At 36.6% G+C, this 24,944-nt stretch overlaps 1 protein-coding gene across 1 annotated transcript in view; it reads right to left on the bottom strand.

Moving 5' to 3' along the window:
* Positions 1-4,395: 4,395 nt before the first annotated feature.
* Positions 4,396-24,944, bottom strand: part of SEPTIN14 (septin 14) — an 80,680-nt gene continuing 60,131 nt past the window's right edge. Inside the window, exons 8-10 of the mRNA XM_007079104.2 lie at positions 23,540-23,708; positions 14,300-14,432; positions 4,396-5,239 (exon numbers count right to left, since the gene is read on the bottom strand). Coding sequence (XP_007079166.1) covers positions 5,060-5,239; positions 14,300-14,432; positions 23,540-23,708 — 482 coding nt within the window. The 3' untranslated portion in view covers positions 4,396-5,059. The remainder of the gene's footprint in view (positions 5,240-14,299; positions 14,433-23,539; positions 23,709-24,944) is intronic.

Here is a 24,944-nt window from a genome sequence, read left to right as displayed (position 1 = left end):
ATTTAAAATGAAAATAAATTTCTTCCTCTGTATCCAAAAAAAAAAATCCCCAAGGAAAACTATACCTTGTTTCCCCTAGAACTGAAGATTTGCAGCACTCTAGAATCAGTAGAGTTGGTGCATAGGAGGGAATTTGTCCTAGTCATCTGGGGGAGGGGCCTGCTGCTCTGATTCTCAGGTGGACTTGCCTTAGAGGAGATACACTTGCAGGGTGCTTCCAGTGGTGTTTGGTGAAAGTAGCTCTGGCTTCCACTTGGTGGCACTGTTTTGCTCACTGAACTGGATCAGTGTTGTTGGGGGTGGGGGTAGTGAATGGCTTAGCCTAGCTCTCTTGTCTCTGGAGCAGGGAGCTCTTACCTGCCACTCCTCAGGAAGCCCTCACAGATGAGCAATCATCTTTCCTGTGTCCCCAGCTTCCATCAGATCCCCACCCTCACCCTGTCTGTGTCTGAGCTGTCTGCCTTCCAGGCAGCAAGCACTCCTGTATTTTATCTCAGGCGTGGCTGTGATTCTAAACTCCAAACATCAGAGACACGTGGTGAGGACCCATGCTGATCCTCTGGGGAGGGTCTTGCTGCACTGTGGCCAGTGCAGTCTTGTCCAAAACTATGGCCACACAACCATCCTCCAGTTCGGAGTTTATGGTACATAGCAGCACAAAACTGGTGCCACTGCTGCTGTCCTCAGCCAGCATCTTTGTTATGTTATTGAACGGGGCAGCTCAATGGCATCCACAGGATCTTTTGTGCACAGAAAGGCCAAATCACCTCTGCCAAATGCACTCCAAGCAGGGGAACTTTTTCCTCCCCATGCAACCCTCAGACCACTGGGTCTCTGCCCTCCTTCCCCACTCAGCACTGCTGAGCCCACTGGGTGCGACCCTCCTGATGGTGCTGACTGCAGAAACTTCAGACTCTGCACTCTACTGTTTATAAAAAACTTGTAGTATTTAAACCCTCTCCTTTTCCCGGTCAGTGGTTTGGGGGAAGTTTCTTTGTGCAATCCCCTGCATTTGTTTTCACTCTTGTTTTCACTCTTTCTCTCTTGCTCCTCTCTCCATGATGACAGGAAATTTCTTAGCTAATCCTATGTTGGTAATTATTTTGCGATATATAAATGTATCAAATCAACACATTGTACACCTTAAATTTACACAATGTTCTATGTTAACTATATCTCAACAAAGATGAAAAAATGATAGAATTTGGTGTCTATTTCCTAATATTAAAGAGGTCAACACTTTTACTGAACATTGTAGTAAAAGTCCTAGTCAACTCAGTAAGGCAAGGAAATAGAAGTAAACTCTTTTGAATCAGAGATGATATGGTCACATACCTAGTAAATCCAAATAAATCTACAAAAAAATGTACTTCAACTTATTAATAAATTTAACAAGTTTTATAAAAGTGACAAAATACAGAATCATTGCATTAAAATTATTGCACTGTATATTACTAGTAGTGATCAAATGGAAACTGAAATTTTTAAAAAGGCAATTTGCATTAACATCAAAATAGTGTAGCAAATAAAAAAAAAAAACAAGGAAAGCCAAATTATGCTTATAAGTCTTTAATAACTCTGACTTATGAAAACTGTGCTACATAAATTTGGAACTTCTGTTTTACATAAAAATGGATCTGAAAAAGAAAAGTAATTTTAATCATAAAATTAAAGGATATATGTGAAACACACTATTTTACAAAACTGTTATACAAAGAGCAAATGTATGCCTTATATTACTAAATTATAACTTGTTCTATACCATTAGAAAAGAAATTGTTTAAATACACAGTTTATGTAAGGTAAACCTTTATAATCTCTAAAAGAAACTATGGACTGTCACATTATTACCAGAAAGTCCATTCTAATGTGCAATAGAGTGATAGTTTTTACAAAGTTAATGTTATTATTTTTTATACATGTCTCAACTTTGCTGACTCCAGTTTTAATAACATTAGATTGTGTTGAAAGAGTAAGAAGATGAAAGTCCCTTAGCAGTATAACCCAACATTTGAAAAGCACTAATAAGTTACATTGTCTATCTTCTGAAGATTAATGATCTAGATTAAACTATCCATACCTATAATACAGCTAAAGTATTGTTAACGTATTCATTTATCAAATAAACAGGTGCCAGCCACTGTGTAGTCAGGCAAAGCAAAAGTGAGCAAAATGCAAAAGTGAGCAAAAAAAAAAAAGACCCTAGTCCTAGTAGAGTTTCCATCGAAAGTTCATATAGAAGATTTCTTTCCTCCCTCAAATTATAAAATCTGTAAGATGATTTAATATCATATTTAAAAATCCTATGGATGTGGGATGCCTGGGTGGCTCAGTTGTATGAGCATCCAGCTCTTGATTTTGGCTTGGGTCATGATACCAGGGTCATGGGATCAAGCCCTACATTGGGCTCAGCGCTGAATGTGGAGCCTGCTTAAGATTTTCTCTCTCCCTCTTTCCCTCTCCCCACTTATGCACTCTCTTTTTCTCTGTTTCTAAAAAAATAATAATAAAATAAAAGTAAAATTAAAATCCTGTGGATGTACCTCCCTTTCCCCATATTTTTATTTTTTTTTTCAACTTTTTTTTTTTTTTGGGACAAAGAGAGACAGAGCATGAATGGGGGAGGGGCAGAGAGAGAGGGAGACACAGAATCAGAAACAGGCTCCAGGCTCCGAGCCATCAGCCCAGAGCCTGACGCGGGGCTCGAACTCACGGACCGCGAGATCGTGACCTGGCTGAAGTCGGACGCTCAACCGACTGCGCCACCCAGGCGCCCCTCCCCATATTTTTAAATAAACTTTTCAATAAGTAAATATAACCAGAGATTATTATATTCTGAAGCTAAATTATAATACCCTGATATCCTTTTAAAAAGAAAAAAGTTCTGTCTTTGAAATTATGCAATAATAAAATTACAACAGAAACAAATATTCTTTTAAGAACATGAAAAAAATATCATGCACTATGCCAGATGTTGTTGAAATAAATATATAAATGCCCTCAAAGGTAGCATTTTTATTTTTGAGAAAAAGAGAGAGAGAGCCCATGAGCAAAGGAAGGGCAGAGGAAGAGAGACAACTTTAAGACCACATAGAGCTCAACCTCAAGACCCTGAGAACATGACCTGAGCCAAAATCAAGAGTCAATTAACCAACTTAGCAACCCAGGCACCCCTCAAAAGTACATTTTAACAGAGTGAGTCATGGTGAAGGCTAGCTACACAAATATTAGAATATTCAGTCAGAAAGAAAATTTTGAATTAGCAAAAAAATCCAACTTATTTTCTAAAAGCTTGGTAACTTTAGTTTTAATATATACATAAAATCTATAAATCATCATCCAAATATTACTTATGGTGCTCCATTGTTCTCTGGCTCGACCCAACTTCTAAAACTTTTATTCTAATAGTTTTACAAGGTCTGACTTCAAAGCATAGAAGTTCTAACAAAACTCAGTCTTTTATTGTAATAACTATCAAGAAATTATTATCAGTAGAATTTAGTAAAGGAAGTGAGCATAAGATGAGATTTTTATACATATGGCTTGCCGGAAGCCAAGCTATCCAACCAGCCTGATGGAAGGGCCCAGGCGGTGGATGGATCGGGACCGTCCCCATCCTAATCTAAATGCCTCTTAATTCTAAAATGCCTCCTGGGGGCCAAGTGGGCCTAGGGGTTGGAGTAACTTGTGCCCATAGACACACTCCTTTGTTGCCGGAGTGGGGGTTTTAAATCCATTTGTCCCTCCTTGGCTGGGAAATGTATGAGGCTATCCTTCCTTTAGGTAGAAGAATCTTTATAGGGAGTGGCAAGGGCTAAATGTAGAGCTGCACAATTTCCTTGAGGAACCTTATTTCTTTCCCAAAGGTTCTTTTCCCAGGGGCCTGTCAAGGGCAATTCCCCAACAGAAAATTCCCCAGGTACTTTATTAAGGCCAAATTACATAAAGGTGGGAGTACAAATGGATTTGAAAGCCCCACTCTGGCAACAAAGGAGTGTATCTATGGGCACAAGTTACTCCAACCCCTAGGTCCACTTGGCCCCCAGGAGGCATTCCAGATGATGATTGAACCTAGTCGGTTAAAGTACAGAATGGTTCATTATTTCCTAGGTGCATTGTCTCTCTGAGAATGTATAAGGCCTGGATTCCTAAGGCCCTTTTGGCCCCCTCCTGGCACCTCAGACCAAGGCGAACACTTTTGTTCCTCAAACCACAAATTGTTCAGTGAAACAACTAAGAGGTCATGTTCCTGTATCTGTTACACTTGAGGTGTTGAGAGATAGATGACCTTTCATGAAAACAGCAAAGCAAATGCTTTATAGATTATAGATAAACGTAGATACATAATGAAAATAATGTAAGAAATTAATCAATAAGCAAAGGGCAGGAGGGAATATTATGAGAAAATAACCATGCTATTCCTTAAAAGGTGACTACACATAGGAACATTTTAGAATTAGGTAATGCTAGAAAACATAGATGATGCACACTACAAGGAAATTGCTAACAAATATAATGCCACATTTGCCACAATAAAGCAGCCAGTTCAACACACTGCTGTTGTCTGTGTCCATTTTTATTTTTGATTTTTTTTTTTCATTTTTTTGCCAACGTTGTTCAGCCTTCAGGAACCCCTCGACCTGCTGGAGCTTGACTCCGGCAATAGCTCATGAACAAATCCCCTATATATAGTTATAGTTGTTATAGTTTTATAGTTATAGTTATATAGTTATAGTTATAGTTGTGCACTGCAGCCATAGCCAGAGCTATGGTATTAAAAAAACAAACAAACAAAAACAGCTAATCAACACTACTTACACTATGCTATGTATTTCTTTGATTTTTTTTTTTCATTTTAACAAATATTTATTGAGTGGAAACTGTGTTAGTTTTTGTTAAAAACACTGAAGACACAAAATCTAATATGATGGCCAGGGTACCTGCTCTTGGGAAGTTCACATTCTAATTGGGGAAGAGTTAAGTGCTATAAAGATAATCTCGCAGAAAGATAGACTTGAGAGCGATAGGGCTCTATAATACACAGAATGGTAAGAGAGGGCTATTTCTTACGATCTTTCTCCTTCTTTATATTGGTGCACACCAGAGTCTGTAATGTTCCAGAAACAGCCTTCAATTTATAAAAATCCATTATTTCTTCTTCCAATTGTCTTCTCTTCTCCTCAAATTTCATTGTCTCCTCTTGTTGGACTCGTTTAAGATGCTCAAACTTTTCCTGTAACTGTAAAACAAATGCACAGCTGTGACTCAATGCACACTATGGTAGCACATTCCCAGGGACTTGATGGTGTTTTCTACTGGTTATTAAATATAACCTAATCATCAGAGTAGAGCATGATCTTAGTAACGGTCTCTAAATTTCATGTTTAAAGTAGAAAATCAGATATGAAATTTCTTTCTTAATTTTAATTTTAAATGTGTCCCCATTGAGCCAAATGTAATAAGATGCAAAATTATGAAAAATACTCAATTTAAAAATTTTTACTAATGTATAATTTTTTACTCTATACTTTTCCACTAATCTCTCTGAGTAAAAATTGATAGATCCATGTCCTGTAAAGATACATACATTAAATTATGAAATGGATTATAAATTTTTTGTCTATACTTTGATAAAGTCATTTCAAAAGAAAGTCTGATAATTTCCTTGTTAAGTAAAATTAGTACAATTATAGGAAGAAAAAAACCTCATTCAGTTACTTGTTATTTACTACTGAGATCTTTAATCTGTGGTATTTAAGCCAAATTAATCATAAGAAAGAGATAATACCACCTTAGTTTCCATTAGAGACAGGCCTGGGTCTTTAGTAAGACATTATTCAACATGTTTGCTTGTATGCATCAGAGATGGTATGATTTTTTTGAATTTTTGCTAATCCAAAAAAAATATAAAGGACCAACTAATTTTCCATTTAACTTTTTGAAAAACAGGCTAGGGGCTTAAATTGCCACAATATTAATTAGCTGCCTTATATGGCTGTGAAGAACACAAGCATGGTATTGGTATTACCCTAAATGCCCATTAGAATCATTCAGTAAGTTTGTAAATCTCCTAATGCACAAGCTACCCACAGATCAATTGCATCACACTATCTGGAAATGAAACCTGAGCATCAGTCCTTTTAGAAAATCCCCAGGTAATTTTAGTGTGCAGCAAAGTTTGAGATCCATGGTCTTTCTTTTTTCCTTTCTTCCTCTTTCTTTCTTTCTGAGAGACAGAGAGAGAGTGAGTGGGGGAGGGACAGAGAGGGAGAAAGAGAATCTCAAGCAGGCTCCATGCTGTGAGCATGGAACCCAATGTGGAGCTTGATCTCATGAACTGTGAGATCGTGACCTGAGCCGAAATCAAGAGTCTGATGCTTAACCGACTGGGCTACCCAGGTGTCCCAAATCCATGGTGGATTTTTTAAAATTTTTGTTAATGTTTATTTATTTTTGAGAGATAGAGTAGGGGAGGGGCAGGGAGAGACGGAGACACAGAATCTGAAGGAGGTTCCAGGCTCCGAACTGTCAGCACAGCTGACATGGGGCTTGAACCCATGAGCCATGACATCATGACCTGAGCTGAAGTCAGATGCTTAATCGACTGAGCCACACAGGCTCCCATAAGTAAAGATTACATTCCTTCTGCTGAAGTCAGATAGAATTACATTTTCATGCCTGAGAAGGAAATGAATACTGACACACAGTTGAAAAGACTGGGGATGTGAGAGTGTGATATCCATAAATGATGGGAAAAATCAGTGAGAAAACTCACTTAAAGAGGGGAAGGTGAGACTTGGAAGGAAGATGGCAGTGGAGTAGGAGGAACTGAGGCTCACCTTCTCCCACAAACACAACTAATTAACTATCCAATCATCCTAAATGTGCCAAAAATAAACCTGAAGACTGACAGAACAAACTCCACAATTAAAGGGAGAAAAGAGGTCACATCAAAGAAGATAGTAAGTGTGGAGATGTGATTTAGAGGAGAAATGGATATCAGGTGCTGTGAAGGGGTGGTAGCTGTTGATCATGGAAAAGAGAGAGAGCGAGGGGAGCACATGGAGGAATGCACAAGGAGAATGCTTCCTCAAAGCCATTGGCTTGGAAAATAAAATGGGTTGAACTATGTGAGTTCTTACAACTTGTGAGGCTTAGATCCTGGAGTTTTCAAGATCAGGAAGTTTGGCTCAGATAGAGCCCTGAAAGCACTGCCCTGCTCCTGGAGAGAAGACAGACAGAGAACACAGGGGCAGATGGCATGGAAACAGTGATCTGAGGAACACCTGGGGCACATAATTGGAAAGATTATTTGTCCTTCTTAGAGCTTCTCTGAGAGACAGCATTCACTAACACATCTCTCCAGGAACAAAGGAGCTGACTGGCACAACTTCCCTTCCCCATCCTTCAGCGAAAACACAGAGCCACCTGCTGGAAGCAGTGCAGCACTGACACTGGCTGCCTAACTTCCATATACCAAGCCCCATGCATTCTAGCAGGACTGCCTTCTCAGTCAAGCTTGCCTCAGTCCCAGTGTGGCAAGCCCCTCTCTCAGAACACCAGCACAAACGTCTGCCCAGACCTCATCTCCTGACCAAGGAGTACTGCAGGGCCTCACTTCTAGTGGAACTGATGTCAGGTCTCATTTCACAAGCAGACCAGAGCATATCTAGTTAAAACTCACCACATTCAGGCCTGAGACCAAACATTACCCACTGCAGGCAAGGAGAGCCTCTGCAGGTGAGTAGCCTGAAGGATAGAGCAGCCAGAAAACAACAGAGTGCACACAGTACACACTGCAGATACTTCAGGAAGTACCAGGCCTGAGCACTACCCGACCTCTTCTTTATTAGGCCATTTTTTTCAGGAGGAAGAGACATAACTGGCTTTTCTAACACAGAGAAGAAAGGAGAGATTTAGATAACATGCCAAAACAGAGTAATTTATCCCAAATGAAAGAACAAGATAGAACCAAATCAGAGAGCTAAGTAAAACAGATATAGGTAACATGCCTGATGGAAACTTTAAAGGAACAATCATAAGGATACTCTATTCAGAAAGGAATAGAAGACATCAATGAGACCCTTACCACAGAGATAAGAGAGTTAAAAAGAACCAATCAGAGATGAAGATTGAAATAAACACGATGGGAAACAAGCTTGATGCAATGACGAGCAGACTGAAAGAAGCAGTGGAATAATATAGTGTCCTAGAAGGGAGAATAATGGAAAATAAAGAAGCTGAAGAAAAGAAAGAATTATGCAACACAAGAATAGAATCAGGGAACTCAATGAATCCATCAAATGTAATAACATTCATTTTATGAAAGATATGAATCTCTTTCATCAGCATTGTATAGTTTCTCTTCTTATAGAAGAATAGAAACAATGGGGGTGAGGCTAGAAAATTTATGTGAGGAAATAATAGCTGAAAATTACCCTAATCTGGGGAAGGAAACAAATATCTAGATCCAAGAGGCACACAGAATTCCCATCAAAATCAACAAAAGCAACTCAATACCAAGACATATTGTAATAAAATTTGTGAAAAATAGAGACAGAAAAAACATCTTACAAGCAGAAGTCTTTACAAGGGAAGACCCATAAGGCTAGCTGGATATTTCTCAATATAAACTTGGCAAGCCAAAAAGAAGTGGCATGATATATTGAAAGTGATGAATGGGAAAAATCTGTGGCTAAGGATACTCTATCCAGAAAAGGTTTCATTTAGAATAGAGAAAGAGATAAGGAGTTTCCCAGCAAACAAAACCAAAGGAGCTCGTGACCACTAAACCAGCCCTGCAACAAATATTAAATGGAACTCTTTGAATGGAAAGGAGGGACCAAAAGTGACAAAGAAGAAAGGATCAGAAAAAATCTTCAGAAACAGTGACAAAACAAGTAATGAAATGACACTGACTACACATCTATCAATAGCTACTTTGAATGTAAGTGAACTAAGTATTCCAATCAAAAGATATAGGGTGACAGATGGATAAAAAAAAAAAAAACCAAGACCCATCTATGTGCTGTCTTCAAAAGACCCATTTTCAACTTAAAGACACATACAGATTGAAAGCAAGGGGATGGAGAAACATCTTTCATGCAAATGGATGTCAAAGAAAGCCAGAGTAGCAATACTTGTATCAGACAAAATAGACTTAAAACAAAGACTATAACAAGAGATGAAAGAAGGCACAATATCAAAATACAGAGGACATTTCAAATATAATATCTAACAGTTGTAAATATTTATACACCCAACATGATAGCCCCCAAATATATTAAAAATTGAAACAAACATAAAGGTACTCATTGATAATACAAGAATGGTAGGGGACTTTAACACCCCACTTTATACCATTCACCTACTGAAAGACATCTCAGTTGTTCCAAGTTTTGGCAATAATGAATACATCTCTTTAAACATCTGTGTATAGGTTTTTGTGTGGACATAAGTTTCATTTCCTCTAGGTAAATACCAAGGAGTACAATTGTTGAATTGTATTGAAAAGGGCATGACTAGTTTTTTAAGAAAACACCAAACTCTTTCAAAGTACATGAAAACGTATGAAAAAACAAGAGTCCAAAACATCTGGAATGCAGCAAAAGCAGTTCCAGAGGCCTGTTTATAGCAATATAGGCCTACCTCAAGAGAAAGAAAAATCTAAGCAACCTAACCTTACACTAAAGAAACTAGAAACACAACAGCAAACTCCCAAACCAGCAGAAGGAAGGAAATAATCAAGATTATAACAAAAATAAATGATATAGAAACTAAAAACAAAACAAAACAGGTCACAGCAATGAAACTGGGAACTGGTTCTCTGAAAAAAATAATAATAAAATTGATAACCCCCTAGCCAGAATTATCAAAAAGAAAAGAGAGAGGAAAGGACTCATATAAATAAAATCACAAATGAGACAGGAGAAATAACAACCAACACCACAGAAACACAAACAATTACAAAAGAATGTTATGAAAAATTATATGCCAACAAATAGGATAATTTGGAAGAAATGGATAAATTGCTTAACATATTAACCGCCAAAGCTGAAAGAGCAAGAAATAGGAAACTTGAACACATTGATAACCAGCAAAGAAATTGTATCAGTAATCAGAAAACTCCCAGCAAACAAAAGTCCAGGGCCAAATGGCTTCACAGGAGAATTCTAGCAAACATTTTAAAAAGAGTTAATACCTATTCTTCTCAAATTAGTCCAAAAGAGTAGAAATGGAAAGAAAACTTCCAAACTCATTCTATGAGGCCAGTGATTACCCTGATTCCAAAACCAAAGACTCCACTAAAAAAGAGATCTACAGGCCAGTATCTCTGATGGTTGCAAAATTTCTCAAAAAAATATTGTTAAATCCAATCCAACAATACATTAAAGAATAATTCATCATGACCAAGTGGGATTTTACCTGGAGTAATGGTGGCTCAATATTTGTAAGTCAATCAATGTGACACATTACATTAATAAAAGAAAAGATAACCATATGATCCTCCCAATCGATGTAGAAAAAGAATTTGACAATGTACACATTCGTTCTTGATGAAAACCCTCAAAAAATAGGGATAGAGGGTATAGACTTCAACATAATAATGGCCATATAAGAAAAATGTACAGCTAACATTATCCTTAAAGGGGAAAAACTGAGTTTTTCCCCTAAGGTCAGGAACAAGACAAGGATGTACTCTCTCCCCTTGTATTCAACATAGTACTGGAAGTCCTAGCTACAGCAATCAGACAACAAAAAGAAATAAAAAAGAATTCATATCAGCAAGGAAGAAGTCAAATTTTCATTGAATGCAGACTGCATGAAACTCTAGAAAACCCAAAAGACTCCACGAAAAAAACCTGCTAAAATGAATAAACGAATAAATGAATTTAGTAAAGTTGCAGGATACAAAATCAACATACACAAATCTATTGCACTTATACACAAACAATAAAACAGCAGAAAGAAATTAAAGAAAACAATCCCATTTATAATTGCACCCAAAATAATAAGATACCTAGGAGTAAACCTAAACAAAGAAGTAAAACAATTGTATTCTGAAAACTAATGCTGATGAAAGAAATTGAAGATAACATCAAGAAATGGATTGGAAGAACAAATGTTGTTAAAATGTTTACACTACCCAAAGCAATCTACACATGTAATGCAATCCCTATTAAAATACCAACAGCTTTTTCATAGATAGAACTAACAATCCTAAAATTTGTATGGAACCACAAAAGACACCAAACAGCCAAAGCAATCTTGAAAAAGAAAAGCAAAGCTGGAGATACCACAATTCCAGACTTATATTATATATCTGCAGTGATCAAAATGCTTTGTTACTGGCACAAAATAGATACATATATCAAGAGAAAAGAATAGAAAACCTAGAAATAAACCCACAACCATATGCAGGAAAGAATATCCAGTGGAAAAAGATAGTCTTTTCAACAAATGGTGTTGGGAAAACAGGACAGCAACATGCAAATGAATGAAACGGAACCACTTTCTTACACCATACACATAAAACAGTTCAAAATGGATCAAGGACCTAAATGTGAGACCAAAAACCATAAAAATCCAAGAAAAGAACATAAGCATTAACCTCTTTGACATCAGCCATAACAACTTTTTTCTAGATATGTCTCCTGAAGTATTGGAAACAAAAGCAAGAATAAACTCTCGGGACTTCATCAAGATAAAAGGCTCCTACACAGTGAAGGAAACAAACAACAAAATTCTAAGGCAACTTAAGGAATGAGAGAAGATATTTGCAAATGACAAATCTGCTAAAGGGTTAGTATCCAAATTATATAAAGGAATTATAAAAGTCAACATCCCCCCAAAAAACAAACAATCCAGTTAAAAAATGGGCAGAAGACATGAACAGACAATTCTCCAAAGAAGGCATGCAGATGGCCAACAGACAGGTGACAAGATGTTCATCATCACTTACCATCAGGGAAGTGCAAGTAGAAACTACAATGAGACATCACCTCACACCTGTCAGAATGGCTAAAATCAACAACACAAGAAACAACAGGTGTTAGGATGTGGAGAAATAGAAATCTTCATGCACTGTGCAAAGGTTCAGCCATTCTGGAGAAAAGTATGGAGGTTCCTCAAAAAGTTAAAAATAGAACTACCCTGTGATCCAGCAATTGCACTACTGATTTTTACCTGAAGAATACAAGAACACTAATTCAAAAGGATACATACAGCAGCATTATTTACTATAGCTAATATATGGATGCAGTCCATGTGCCCATTCATTGATGAATAAATAAAGATGGGGTATATATATTGCAATGGAATATTATTCTGCCATGAAAAAGAATGAAATCTTGCCATTTGCAATGACATGGATGTAGCTAGAGACTACAACTAAGCAAAGTAAGTCAGTCAGAGAAAGCCAAATACCATATGATTTCACTCACATGTGGAATTTGTTAAACAAAACAAGTGAGCAGAGAGAAAGTTCAAGAAACAGAGTCTTAATTATAGAGAGCAAACTGATAGAGACAGGAGGGTGTGGGGGGATTGGTTAAAGAGGTGATTGGGGATTGGGAGTGCACTTGTGATGAGCCCAGGGTAGCATATGGAAGTGTTGAATCACTATATTGTACACCTGAAACTAATATAACACTGTATGCTGGGGCGCCTGGGTGGCTCAGTCAGTTGAGCGTCCGATTTCAGCTCAGGTCATGATCTCATGGTTTGTGAGTTCGAGGCCCACATCAGGCTCTGTGCTGACAGCTCAGAGCCTGGAGCCTACTTCAGATTCTGTGTCTCCCTCTCTCTCCGTCCCTCTCCCCGTCATGTTCTGTCTCTTTCTCTCAAAAATAAGTAAACGTTAAAAAAAATTTAAAAAAATAACACTGTATGCTAACTGAAATTAAAATAACAGATTTAAGAAGATGAGAAGAAAGATGATGAAATCTCTAGTAATGTGGGAAATGTACAAACTTATCAATTTTAAGTATTTGAAAATTATAAAGTTGTAAGTTTGAATTCTAATTTATCTGCTACATGGGCTTAAAAAGTTTGCTTTACCTCTGTGAGTCTCCACTTTCCTTTTCAGTTAATCATAACTTCTGTCTACTTATCATGTTTTCAATAATTAAGCTGTTCCTTTTTTGAGGAAGTCTGGTGGGCCCATTTCCTTTCATTTTACTCTTCGTGGTTGCTTTTACTATCTCGGTCATTTTATTTCTACCAGAAATTTAATTTTTTTTCTACAAAAATTAATCTCTGTTTGTTAAGAATTTCATCACTCTGCACAACCAATTTTAAGTTATGTTTGGTTTTTCTTGAGGGAAATATAACTGAAGAATGGGAGAATAACTGATGTGCAGAGGACAAAAATGAAACAGATGTACACAGTTAAGTGCCATAACTAAGGTGAATAAAGTAGGGAAGAAATAGAGAATGTAAATGGCTGATTTGGTTTCTGATAACCTCCTACTTTGGGTTTAAGTTATCATGAGATCCAGTTATGCTTCCTGTTCTTGGATTCCATAAGATACCCTTGAACAATTCCAAAACTTTACCTTTATACTGAAGCTAAAAGAATTTTTATTACCTATAATTCAACTGTCCATGATTGAGACATCTGTTACAGAACACCTAATCACTACATTGTTTCTATTGAGAAAGAAGTTCATGTTCAATGTACCTATTTCTGCTCAAAACTAACATATTAAGTTAAAACCACAATCATCTGAAAGGTATTTATGATTCCAAATATATTTTTTGTTAAAAAGGTATTGGTGCAAATAACCAAAACTATATAAGTTGTCTTTTTTTTTCAATTTCTTGGAAACATAAAGGAATGAAATGAAAAAAAATCCAAATAATTCACCAACTAGATGTTTTCTAATTAATTAAGATGTGTGTTATTCAACATTTACCTGCTTATTTATAAAAGTGAAAATTTTTTTATAATGCAGTAGTAGCATTAGAAAGTAATAACTCTTCACACATATCAATAGCTTGAATTTTTTATAAATTAAAATTTATTCATGAAAATTCATATTATAAAATAAAATAAAGGTAAATAGGTTTTACAAAATTATTTTCATTTTTTCTAAAAATACAAATTGTCTATATGTTCTAAAAAATAAAATTGTTGACTATAATTTTTAAAGGTTGTATTCAAAACCTATACTGTAAACAGTTACTTCAAAAGTAGCAAGTATCCTCCAAAATCATCAACTAAACCTTTGATATTAAAACTCCAAATTAATAATACACATTAAAATGAACACAAATTGGATTATACCAGTGTACTTGCCTCTTTTTCAGATTCTTTAAATGTTGTTTCTTTATCCTTTACTCGCTGCATAAACTTTTGTTTCAATTCTTCTTCTTCCCTCTGACATTGATCATAGAACTTTTGTCTTTTATCTTCATAGATCTCTTGAAAACTATAAAAAATATTTTATTATTGTCATATTAAAATGGTATATAAGTAAACTTGTAAAAATATATACTGTACAGTACATAAACTATATACTGTAAAATATAATGTAAAAAAATTTATATCATGAGATGTAAAAAAGTGGAGTGCAATATTGAATATATGGACAGCATACCTAAAGAGTACTAGAATTTTGAAACACTTATATCAGTGATTTCTTATCAACACTTTTCATTATATCACAACTCTTCACATCTTTTGATAATAAAATTTCAGGAGACCTCTATAAAATTCTTATTTAAAATGAAGCATCATCATCCTCCTCATCATCATTATCATCATCATAGCTATAATTATCAAAACAGTATGGTACTGGCACAAAAATAGACAAATAAATGGAACATAATTAAGATCCCCAAAACAAACCCAAGTTTATATGGTCAATTAATCTATGACAAAGGAGGAAAGAATACACAATGGGTAAAAGTCTCTTCAATAATTAGCACTGAAAAACTGAACAGCTAGGTGCAAAAGAATGAAAATGGACTACGTTCATATACCATACACAGAAAGAAACTCGAAATTAATTAATTACCTAAAGCGAAATCTGAAACCATAAAACTCCTAGAAGAAAACATAAGCAATAATCTCTTGGACATTGGTCAACATTTTTCTGCCAACATTTTTCTAGCTATGTCTCCTCAGGGAAAGGGAACAAAGGCAAATATAAACTATTTTGACTACACCAAAATAAAAGACTTTTGTACAGTGGAGGAAACCATCAACCAAATTAAAAGGAAACCTACTGAATGGGATAAAATATTTGCAAATAATATATCTGATATGAGGTTAGTAACAAAAATATATAAAGAACTTCCACAACTCAACACCAAAAAGAAAAAAATAAACTGATAAAAAATGGGCAGAGGATGTGAATAGACATTTTTCCAATGAAAATATACAGATGGCCAACAGACACATGAAAAAATGCTCAACATTACTATCATCAAGGAAATGCAAATCAAAACACAATGAGACATAATCTTACACCTGTCAGATGTTGGTATGATGTGGCAAAAAGGGAATCCTCATGCACTGTTGGTTGGAATGTAAATTGGTACAAGTGCTGTGGAAAAAAATATGGAGGTTCCTTAAAAAGTTAAAAATAGAGGGGCGCCTGGGTGGCGCAGTCGGTTAAGCGTCCGACTTCAGCCAGGTCACGATCTCGCGGTCCGTGAGTTTGAGCCCCGCGTCAGGCTCTGGGCTGATGGCTCGGAGCCTGGAGCCTGTTTCCGATTCTTTGTCTCCCTCTCTCTCTGCCCCTCCCCCGTTCATGCTCTGTCTCTCTCTGTCCCAAAAATAAATAAAAAACGTTGAAAAAAAAAATTTAAAAAGTTAAAAATAGAAATACCATAGGTTCCAGTAATTCCACTACTGGTTATTTACCCCCCAAAATGAAAACGTTAATTCAAATATATATATTATATAAATATATATAATATATTATATATAATATAAATATATATTATTTATTGTATATAATATATAATATTATATATAATATATATGTTATATATATTATATATTATTTATATTATATATATAATATATGTATATATATGAAATCAAATATATATTTGGATATATATTTGATTATTTGGATCTAAATAATATATATTTGGATCCATATATATTCAAATATATATATTTGAATCCTTAAGTGTGCTTCAGCATTATTTACCATAGCCAAGACATGGAGGCAACATAAGTTTCCATCAATAGATGAATGGATAAATAAGATGTGGGGTATGTCTGTGTGTATGCTGTGTGTGTGTGTAAATATTACTCAGCCTTAAAAAAGAATAAGATCTTGCTATTTGTGACAACAGGGATGGACCAAGAGGGTACTAAGCTCAGTGAAATGTCATAGAAAGAAAAATGATTTCACTTATATGTGGAATGTAAAAAACAAAGCAGATGAACAAATAAGCAAACAATAAAAGGAGGAACAGACAAATAAATACGAACAAACTGGTGCTTACCAAAGGCTAGGGGAATGGGAGATGGGAAAAATGGGTGAAAGGGAGTGAGGGGGTAGAGGCTCCTGGTTATGAAATAAGTAAGGCAAGTGGGTGAAAGGTACACCATAGGAAATAAAGTCCATGGTATCATAATGGTGTTGTGTGGTGACAGATGGTAACTACACTTGTAGTGAGTGTAGCAGAATGTAAAAGTTGTCAAGTCATTATGTGTACACCTTAAACTAATGTAATGTGTATCACTATAGTTAATTTTTAAAAATTATTTTATGAGTGAGAAAAATCTTGTTTTCACATTTCTTTTTTTTTTTAATTTTTTTTAACGTTTATTTATTTTTGAGACAGAGAGAGACAGAGCATGAACAGGGGAGGGGCAGAGAGAGAGGGAGACACAGAATCTGAAACAGGCTCCAGGCTCCAAGCTGTCAGCACAGAGCCTGATGCAGGGCTCGAACTCATGGATCTGAGATCATGACCTGAGCCGGTCAGACACTTAACCGACCAAGCTACCCAGGCGCCCCATGGTTTTCACATCTTTCTTAGGAAGTCTATCTCTTCTCCCAAAATAAAAATTAAATATTAAGTCAGACATCTTTCAAAATATAATTCAGTTAAAATAACCAGTTCAATTTTGTTTGTCTTCAAAATACCTGAAAAAATCAGCATACCTGGATCATACCACACTCATCATTTGCAGCACAAAAACTATTCTACTTAAATATCACTAAATACACCTACTCTCAAACTATTTTCACTTGAATTCTACAACATTCCACTGTGGCTTTTCCTCTCTCTTTCATCCAACATTCAATGTCCTTTGTCATCCTTCTTAATATTCTTTGCCAGCTTTTATCAATAAAGGCCTTGCCAATATTTGGAAACCTTCTTCATGTACATCTATTTCATATAAAATACAAAAATAAAAACAATATAATGTTTTTCTTTTGGATACACATTTCAGCATATATACATATTGGATACATTGGATACTCTTTTTTGAGCATATAAATGAGCCCTTTAATTATGTTGTTCCTAACAACTCTCTCCAAGTCTGAAGATGATTAAAAAACAAAATTTGAGATTATCCATTTGGATACAACATGGCAGAGAAGTAGGGGGATCTGAAGTTCCCTCAACTCTCAAACACAGCAGTGTTGAGGCAAAGGACTTTGAACTCCAAGAGTCTGGGCGACCAAGTAACAGAGATGCCTCCAGGGACCCACTGGGAAAAACTGGCAGGCCATTGGTGTGTGATTACAAACTGGGAGAGATAAAACGGGCAGCAGAGGAATGGAGGGGAAGGATCACCTTCTGTGGAGAGACAAAGGGAAGAGAAAGAGAGGGTGGGAAAGCATAGGACTGTATCTGGACAGGAGAAAAACCACAGACCAGGACTGAGAAAGATCCAATCTCTTAACTGTGGGGCTTTCTCCGGATTGGACGAGCTGCCCTGTTTGCACACCTGGGGAAGAGGAGAGCCAGTCCCAAGCTCAGTAACTAGTTCAGAGGTGCAGTCTACAGAGGGAAAAAGCAATTCCCTCCCTGGAGTGGTGTGGGAAAAAGGTATATAACCATTCAGAGGAAAAAGACTGCCTGCACCTGCCAGCCAGAGACCATATATCTGGCAGTGCAAAGAGGCACTTCCCAAAACTTAGGGTGTATAGAGTGGGAACCTTTAGACATCGGGGTTTAGGTCCCAGCCAAGATGCAGGGAGGCACAGAAATCAGTGGAGCAGGACAAACCACCTTGTTTGAGCCCATGGCACAGTGAAGACAGCCTGAACAGAGTGGTTTGGGACACACTGTCCATGGAGGAGAGACTAGGGTGTCATTTTTCTCCCCATCACCAATAATGTGGGGCTTCAGGGAATGAACAGTGAGCCCAGAGTGGAAGCAGGACCCGCCTACACCAAACCATGCCCCTCTGTGCCTGGTAACTGTGTATCTACGAGAGCAGGATTGACACTGATGAACCAGACAGCCCCTCCTCCAGACCAGCGCTGTTGCATTGCCTGATTTAATTTTCAGACAATTCTTATTATATAGACATAGTCTTCCTTCCTTTTCTCCTTCTTATCTCTCCCCTTCTCGAGTCTGGTTATTCTGATTGTTGGTTTGTTTAAGCAGACATATTTAATCTATTGGCTTTATACATGTTATACACCTCCTTCTTTATTTTCCTTTCTCTCTCTCTGGATTAATCCATACAGTTTCTCTGGTCAATTTTCCTTTCTTTCTCCCCAACCCTGTCATTTCTCTCTTAGTATGGGATAAGGCCTATTCCATAAGCACTATCTCCACCATATTGTTTACTTGTAGCTGGTGTTTCTGTGGGTTTTTCTGGGTTTTTTTTTGTTTGTGTGTGTTTTGTTTGTCTGTTTTCCTTTCCAGGGTTACTTCCATCAACAAATCAAAGTAAACCTGGTGAAGGGTTGAAGCATCACTATGAGAAGTAGAGAGATAAAGTAAACCAAAGTCACAACAACTGAGAGCAAGTAACACACTCCAAAAGACACCTATGGAAGGGACAGACTCTGGGCAGTGTATGACACCTCTTTAATATAGTACTTCTTGCAGGTGCAGGGCATGTAACAAACTTTTAAAACACATAAAGGAGAGAAAACCAGTCAAAATGACAATTCTCCTCAAAAGAAATTCCAGGAAGAAATGACAGCTAAAGGATTGATAAACGTTATAACTGGACAAGAATGTAGAATAATCATCATAAGATTAATCACTGGGCTTGAAAAAAAACATACAAGACAACAGAGAAGCTATTGTTGCAGAGATCAAGGAACTAAAAAATAGCCATGATGAATCTAAAAATGCCATAAATGAGGTGCAAAATAAACTAGAGGTGATGACAGTGAAGATTGAAGAGGCAGAGGGGAGAATAAGTGAAATAGAAGATAAATAATGGGAAATTATTAGGCTGAGAAAAAGAGAGTTTTAAAAATTCTGGACCACAAGGGGAGAATTAGACAACTAAGTGACTCAAAGAAGAGGAATAATACCCATATTATAGGAGTTCCAGAAGAAGAAACAGAGAAAGGGGTGGAAAGTGTACTTGAACAACCATAGTGGAGAACTTCCCCAATCTGGGGAAGAAGATAGACATTGAAATCCAGGAGGCACAGGGAACTCCCTTCAGACGTAACTTGAATTGATCTTGTGCACGACGTATCATGGTGAAACTGGAGAAATACAAAGATAAAGAGAGAATTCTGAAAGCAGCCAGGGACAAAAGAGTCTTGACATACAAACATAGACATATAAGGGTAGTAGGAGACCTATATACTGAAACTTGGCAGGCCAGAAAGGAATGGCAGGAATTCTTCAATGTGATGAACAGCAAAAATATCCAGTCAAGAATCCTTTATCCAGCAAGCCTGCCATTCAGAACAGAAGCAGAGATAAAGGTTTTCCCAGACAAACAAAGACTGAAAGGAATTCATCACCACTAACCAGCCCTAGAAGAGATCCTAAGGGGACACTGTAAGTGGAAAGTTGCAAAGACCACAAAGGACCAGAAACATCACTACAAGCATGAAACCTACAGATAACACAATGACTCTGAATCCATATCTTTCGTTAATAACACTTAATGCAAATGGACTACATGCCACAATCAAAAGACATAGGGTATCAAAATGGATTTAAAAAAAAAAAAGACCCATCTGTTTGCTGTCTACAAGAGACCCATTTGAGACCTGAGACCTTTCAGATTGAAAGTGAGGGGATGAAGAACCATGTATCATGCTCCTGGAAGTCAAAAGAAAGCTGGAGTAGCCATACTTATATCAGACAAACTACACTTTCAATTAAAGGCTGTAACAAGAGATAAATATAAATGTCTATGTACTGAATTCAGAAGCCCCCAAATATATAAAACAACTAATCACAAACATAAGCAACCTTGTTGATAAGAATGTGGTAATCGTAGGGGACTTTAATACCCCACTTACAACAATGGACAGATCATCTAGACAGAGTATCAGTAAAAAAACAATGGCCCTGAATGATACATTGGACCAGATGGACTTGACAGATATATTCAGAACTTTTCATGCAAATGCAGAATACACATTCTTCTCGAGTGCACATGGAACATTCTCCAAGATAGATCACATACTGGGTCACAAAACAGCCGTCAATAAATATAAAAGTGAGATCATACCATGCACACTTTCAGATCACAATGCTATGAAACATGAAATAAACCACAGGAAAAAGACTGGAAAACCTCCAAAAGCATGGAGGTTAAAGAACATCTTGCTAAAGAATGAATGGGCCAACCAGGCAATTAGAGAAGAAATTAAAAAATACGTGGAAACAAATGAAAATGAAAATACAACAATCCAAACGCTTTGGGATGCAACAAAGGCAGTCTTGAGGGGAAAATACATTGACATCCAGGCCTATCTCAAGAAACAAGAAATATCCCCAATACAAAATCTAACAGCACACCTAAAGGAACTAGAAGCAGAAGAGAAAAGACACCCCAAACCCAGAAGAATAAGAAGAGAAATAATAAAGATCAGAGCAGAAATAAACATTATAGAATCCAAAAAAAAAAAAAAAAATAGTAGAACAGATCAATGAAACGAAGAACTGGCATTTTGAAAAAGTAAACAACATTGATAAACCCCTAGCCAGACTTCTCAAAAGAGGAGAGAGGGGACCCAAATAGATAAAATCATAACTGAAAATGGATTTATTACAACCAATCCCTCAGAAATATAAGCAATAATTAAGGAATACTATGAAAAATTATATGCCAACAAAATGGACAACCTGGAAGAAATGGACAAATTCCTAGATACCCACACACTACCAAACTGAAACAGGAAGAAATAGAAAATTTGAACAGACCTATAACTAGTGAAGAAATTGAATCCGTTATCAAAAATATCCCCCAAAAATATGAGTCCTGGACCAGATGGCTTCCCTGGGGAATTCTAGCAGACAGTTAAAGCAGAGTTAATGCCTATCCTTCTCAAGCTGTTCCAAAAAAAATAGAAACAGAAGGAAAAATTCCAGACTCATTCTATGAAGCCAGCATTACTTTGATTCCTAAACCAGACAGAGACTGAGCAAAAAAAGAGAAGTACAGGCCAATATCCCTGATGAACATGGATGCAAAAATTCTCAACAAGATACCATCATATCAAATTCAACAGCATATTAAAAGAATTATTCACCATGATCAAGTGGGATTCATTCCTGGGCTGCAGGGTGGTTCAATATTCACAACACAATCAATGTGATACATCACATTATTAAAAGAAAAGATAAGAGTCATATGATCCTGTCAATCGATGCAGAAAAAGCATTTGACAAAATACAGCATCGTTTCTTAATAAAAACCCTCGAGAAAGTCAGGGTAGAAGGAACATACTTAAACATCATAAAAGCCATTTGTCAAAAGCCCATAGCTAATGTCATCCTCAGTGAGGAAAAACTGAGAGCTTTCCCCCTGAGATCAGGAACACGACAGGGATGTCCACTCTCACCGCTGTCATGTAATATAGTGTTGGAAGTCCTAGCACCGGCAATCAGACAACAAAAGGAATAAAACTCCTCAAAATTGGCAAAGAAAACTCAAACTTTCACTTTTCGCAGACGACATGATACTATACATGGGAAACCTGACAGACTCCATCAAAAGTCTGCTAGAGCGGATAGATCAATTCACCACCATTCCAGGGTCCAAAATCAGCGTACAGAAATCGGCTGCATTTTTATACATCAATAATGTAACAACAGAAAGAGAAATAAAGAATATGATCCCCTTCACCTTTGCACCAAGAATCATAAAATACCTAGGAATAAACCTAACCAAAGACATAAAAGATCTGTATGCTAAAAACTATAGAAAGCTTATGAAGGAAATGTAAGAAGATACAAAGAAATGGGAAAACATTCCATGCTCATGGATTGGAAGAGTAAATATCGTTAAAATCTCAATACTACCCAAAGCAATCTACACATTCAATGCAATCCCAATCAAAATTGCACCAGCATTCTTCCCAAAGCTAGAACAAACAATCCTAAAATTTGTATGGAACCAAAAAAGACCCCAAATAGCCAAAGTAATATTGGAGAAGAAGACCAAAGCGGGAGGCATCACAATCCCAGACTTTAGCCTCTACCACAAAGCTGTAATCATCAAGACAGCATGGTATTGGCACAAAAACAGACTCCTAGACCAATAGAATCGAATAGAGACCCCAGAATTGGACCACAAATGTATGGCCAACTAATCTTTGACAAAGATTAGTGCAGCCACTCTGGAAAACAGTGTAGAGGTTCCTCAGAAAATTAAAATAGATCTACCTTATGACCCATCAATAGCACTGCTAGAAACTTACCCAAGGGATACAGGAGTGCTGATGCATAGGGGCACTAGTACCCCAATGTTTATAGCAGCACTTTTAACAATAGCCAAATTATGGAAAGAGCCTAAATGTCCATCAACTGACGAATGGATAAAGAAGATGTGATTTATATATACAATGGAATACTACTTGGCAATGAGAAAGAATGAAATCTGGCCATTTGCAGCAACGTGTACGGAACTATAAGTTATGCTAAGTGAAATAAGTCAAGCAGAGAGAGACAGATACCATATGATTTCACTTGTATGTGAATCCTGAGAAACTTAACAGAAGACTGTGGGGAAAGGAAGAGGAAAAATAGTTATAAACAGAGATGAAGGGAGGCAAACCATAAGAGACTCTTAAATACAGAGAAGAAACTGAGGGTGGGCAAGAGGGGAAAATGGGTGATGGGCATTGAGGAAGGCACTTGTTGGGATGAGCACTGGGTGTTGGATGTAAGCTATAGGCCACAGGAATTGACCCTAAAAACCAAGAGCACACTTTACATACTGTATGTAAACCAATTTGACAATAAATTATATTTTAAAATAAAAAAAAATAAGACATTAAAAAAATTCAGTATGACCCAGAATGTGAAAAGTAGTTATTCTCATTCCCAAATGACTGCATATCATCGTTGTAGGGGATTTCTAAATCACCCATTAGCTTGTTCTGATATGCTCTTCTCTACTCACCTAAGTGGCTTGTTGTCTGGGCCCACATCAGTAAAGCCCATTTTCTCCAGTTTGCAGCACCTATAACGTTCATAGTGCTGAGTGTGAGTTTGTTCTTTCAGGTCTTCCATATTTATACAAAGAAGCATATCCCGGAGCTTGACAAAGTCACAGTGATTTTCATTTTCCACTAGGTAGAAAAATAAGGAAGTAACAACACTCATTAATTCTTGCAACCCAATCAGTATTCTAGAGTGGATAGGTGCATGAAAAACATTTAAAATAACAGCTAAGAGATCGTTCTGTTAAATAGCTAAAATTCTTTGTAACGATGATTATATGGGACATATCTATTATAGGCAGAGTTTATTTTTGGACCAGGAAAGTTGCTTTAAGTTTATTAGTCAAAGAATAAATAAGAAACAGTGAAATAATATGTTATATTAGTGTACGGCACAGTTTTTCATTAATATTGTTAGTATTTTACAAACTGTCCCCCAAGGTATTTCACTGAGTGCTAACACAGAATATTTCACTAATGAAACACTTTATTTTAGTTAATGTAAATCCTGCTGACATGAAAACATTAAAAGTTATGCATGTTTCAGTTCTCTATTTCTATTTATACCCCATATTTATGAGACCAAATTAGTCAATATCCAAAATCAACCAATTAGTTTATATGGCCCTTTCCTGTGTTTGTCATATCCAGACTACTGGGCACAATATATACTTTATTGTGCATGATATTGTAGCCAAATTTAATATACATTAAAATATATTGTTTTTAGGGGCGCCTGGGTGGCTCGGTCGGTTAAGCAGCCGACTTTGGCTCAGGTCACGATCTCGCGGTCCGTGAGTTCGAGCCCCGCGTCGGGCTCTGGGCTGATGGCTCAGACCCTGGAGCCTGCTTCCGATTCTGTGTCTCCCTCTCTCTCTCCCCCTCCCCCGTTCATGCTCTCTCTCTGTCTCAAAAATAAATAAAAAAAAAACGTTAAAAAAATATATATTGTTTTTAAGTGTGTTTCATAAGTTTAATTTTTAATATATCAATTAATAAAACATTTTTGAAACTAGTATAATTGGAGATAATCCAATCCCCAATAATCTGTATTACAATCATATAAACCAGAGAATAAATGACCGCCTATTAGAATATTTCAATTCATCATGATGTTAGATAGCTAATATAAGTATATAGGTATGAATTTTCCAAAGGTAAATTACATTTCTTTTTTTTTTAAATAGCTTACCATCCTTTTTCTCTGGTGGTCACTTAATGCTTTATAAATTAAGTAGTCATTAATTCATGTAACGGGTTTTAAAGACTGGTATTTATACTTTAATATTGTTCAAAGTTCTTTCCTTCAAAGCACTTTCCAACATTCTGAATGTAGTAGTTTATGCAGAGAGAGATACTATGTAT

This window comes from Panthera tigris, chromosome E3 (assembly GCF_018350195.1).
Source record: "Panthera tigris isolate Pti1 chromosome E3, P.tigris_Pti1_mat1.1, whole genome shotgun sequence".
NCBI lineage: Eukaryota > Metazoa > Chordata > Mammalia > Carnivora > Felidae > Panthera > Panthera tigris.
This window is presented reverse-complemented; position numbering and strand designations above follow the sequence as displayed.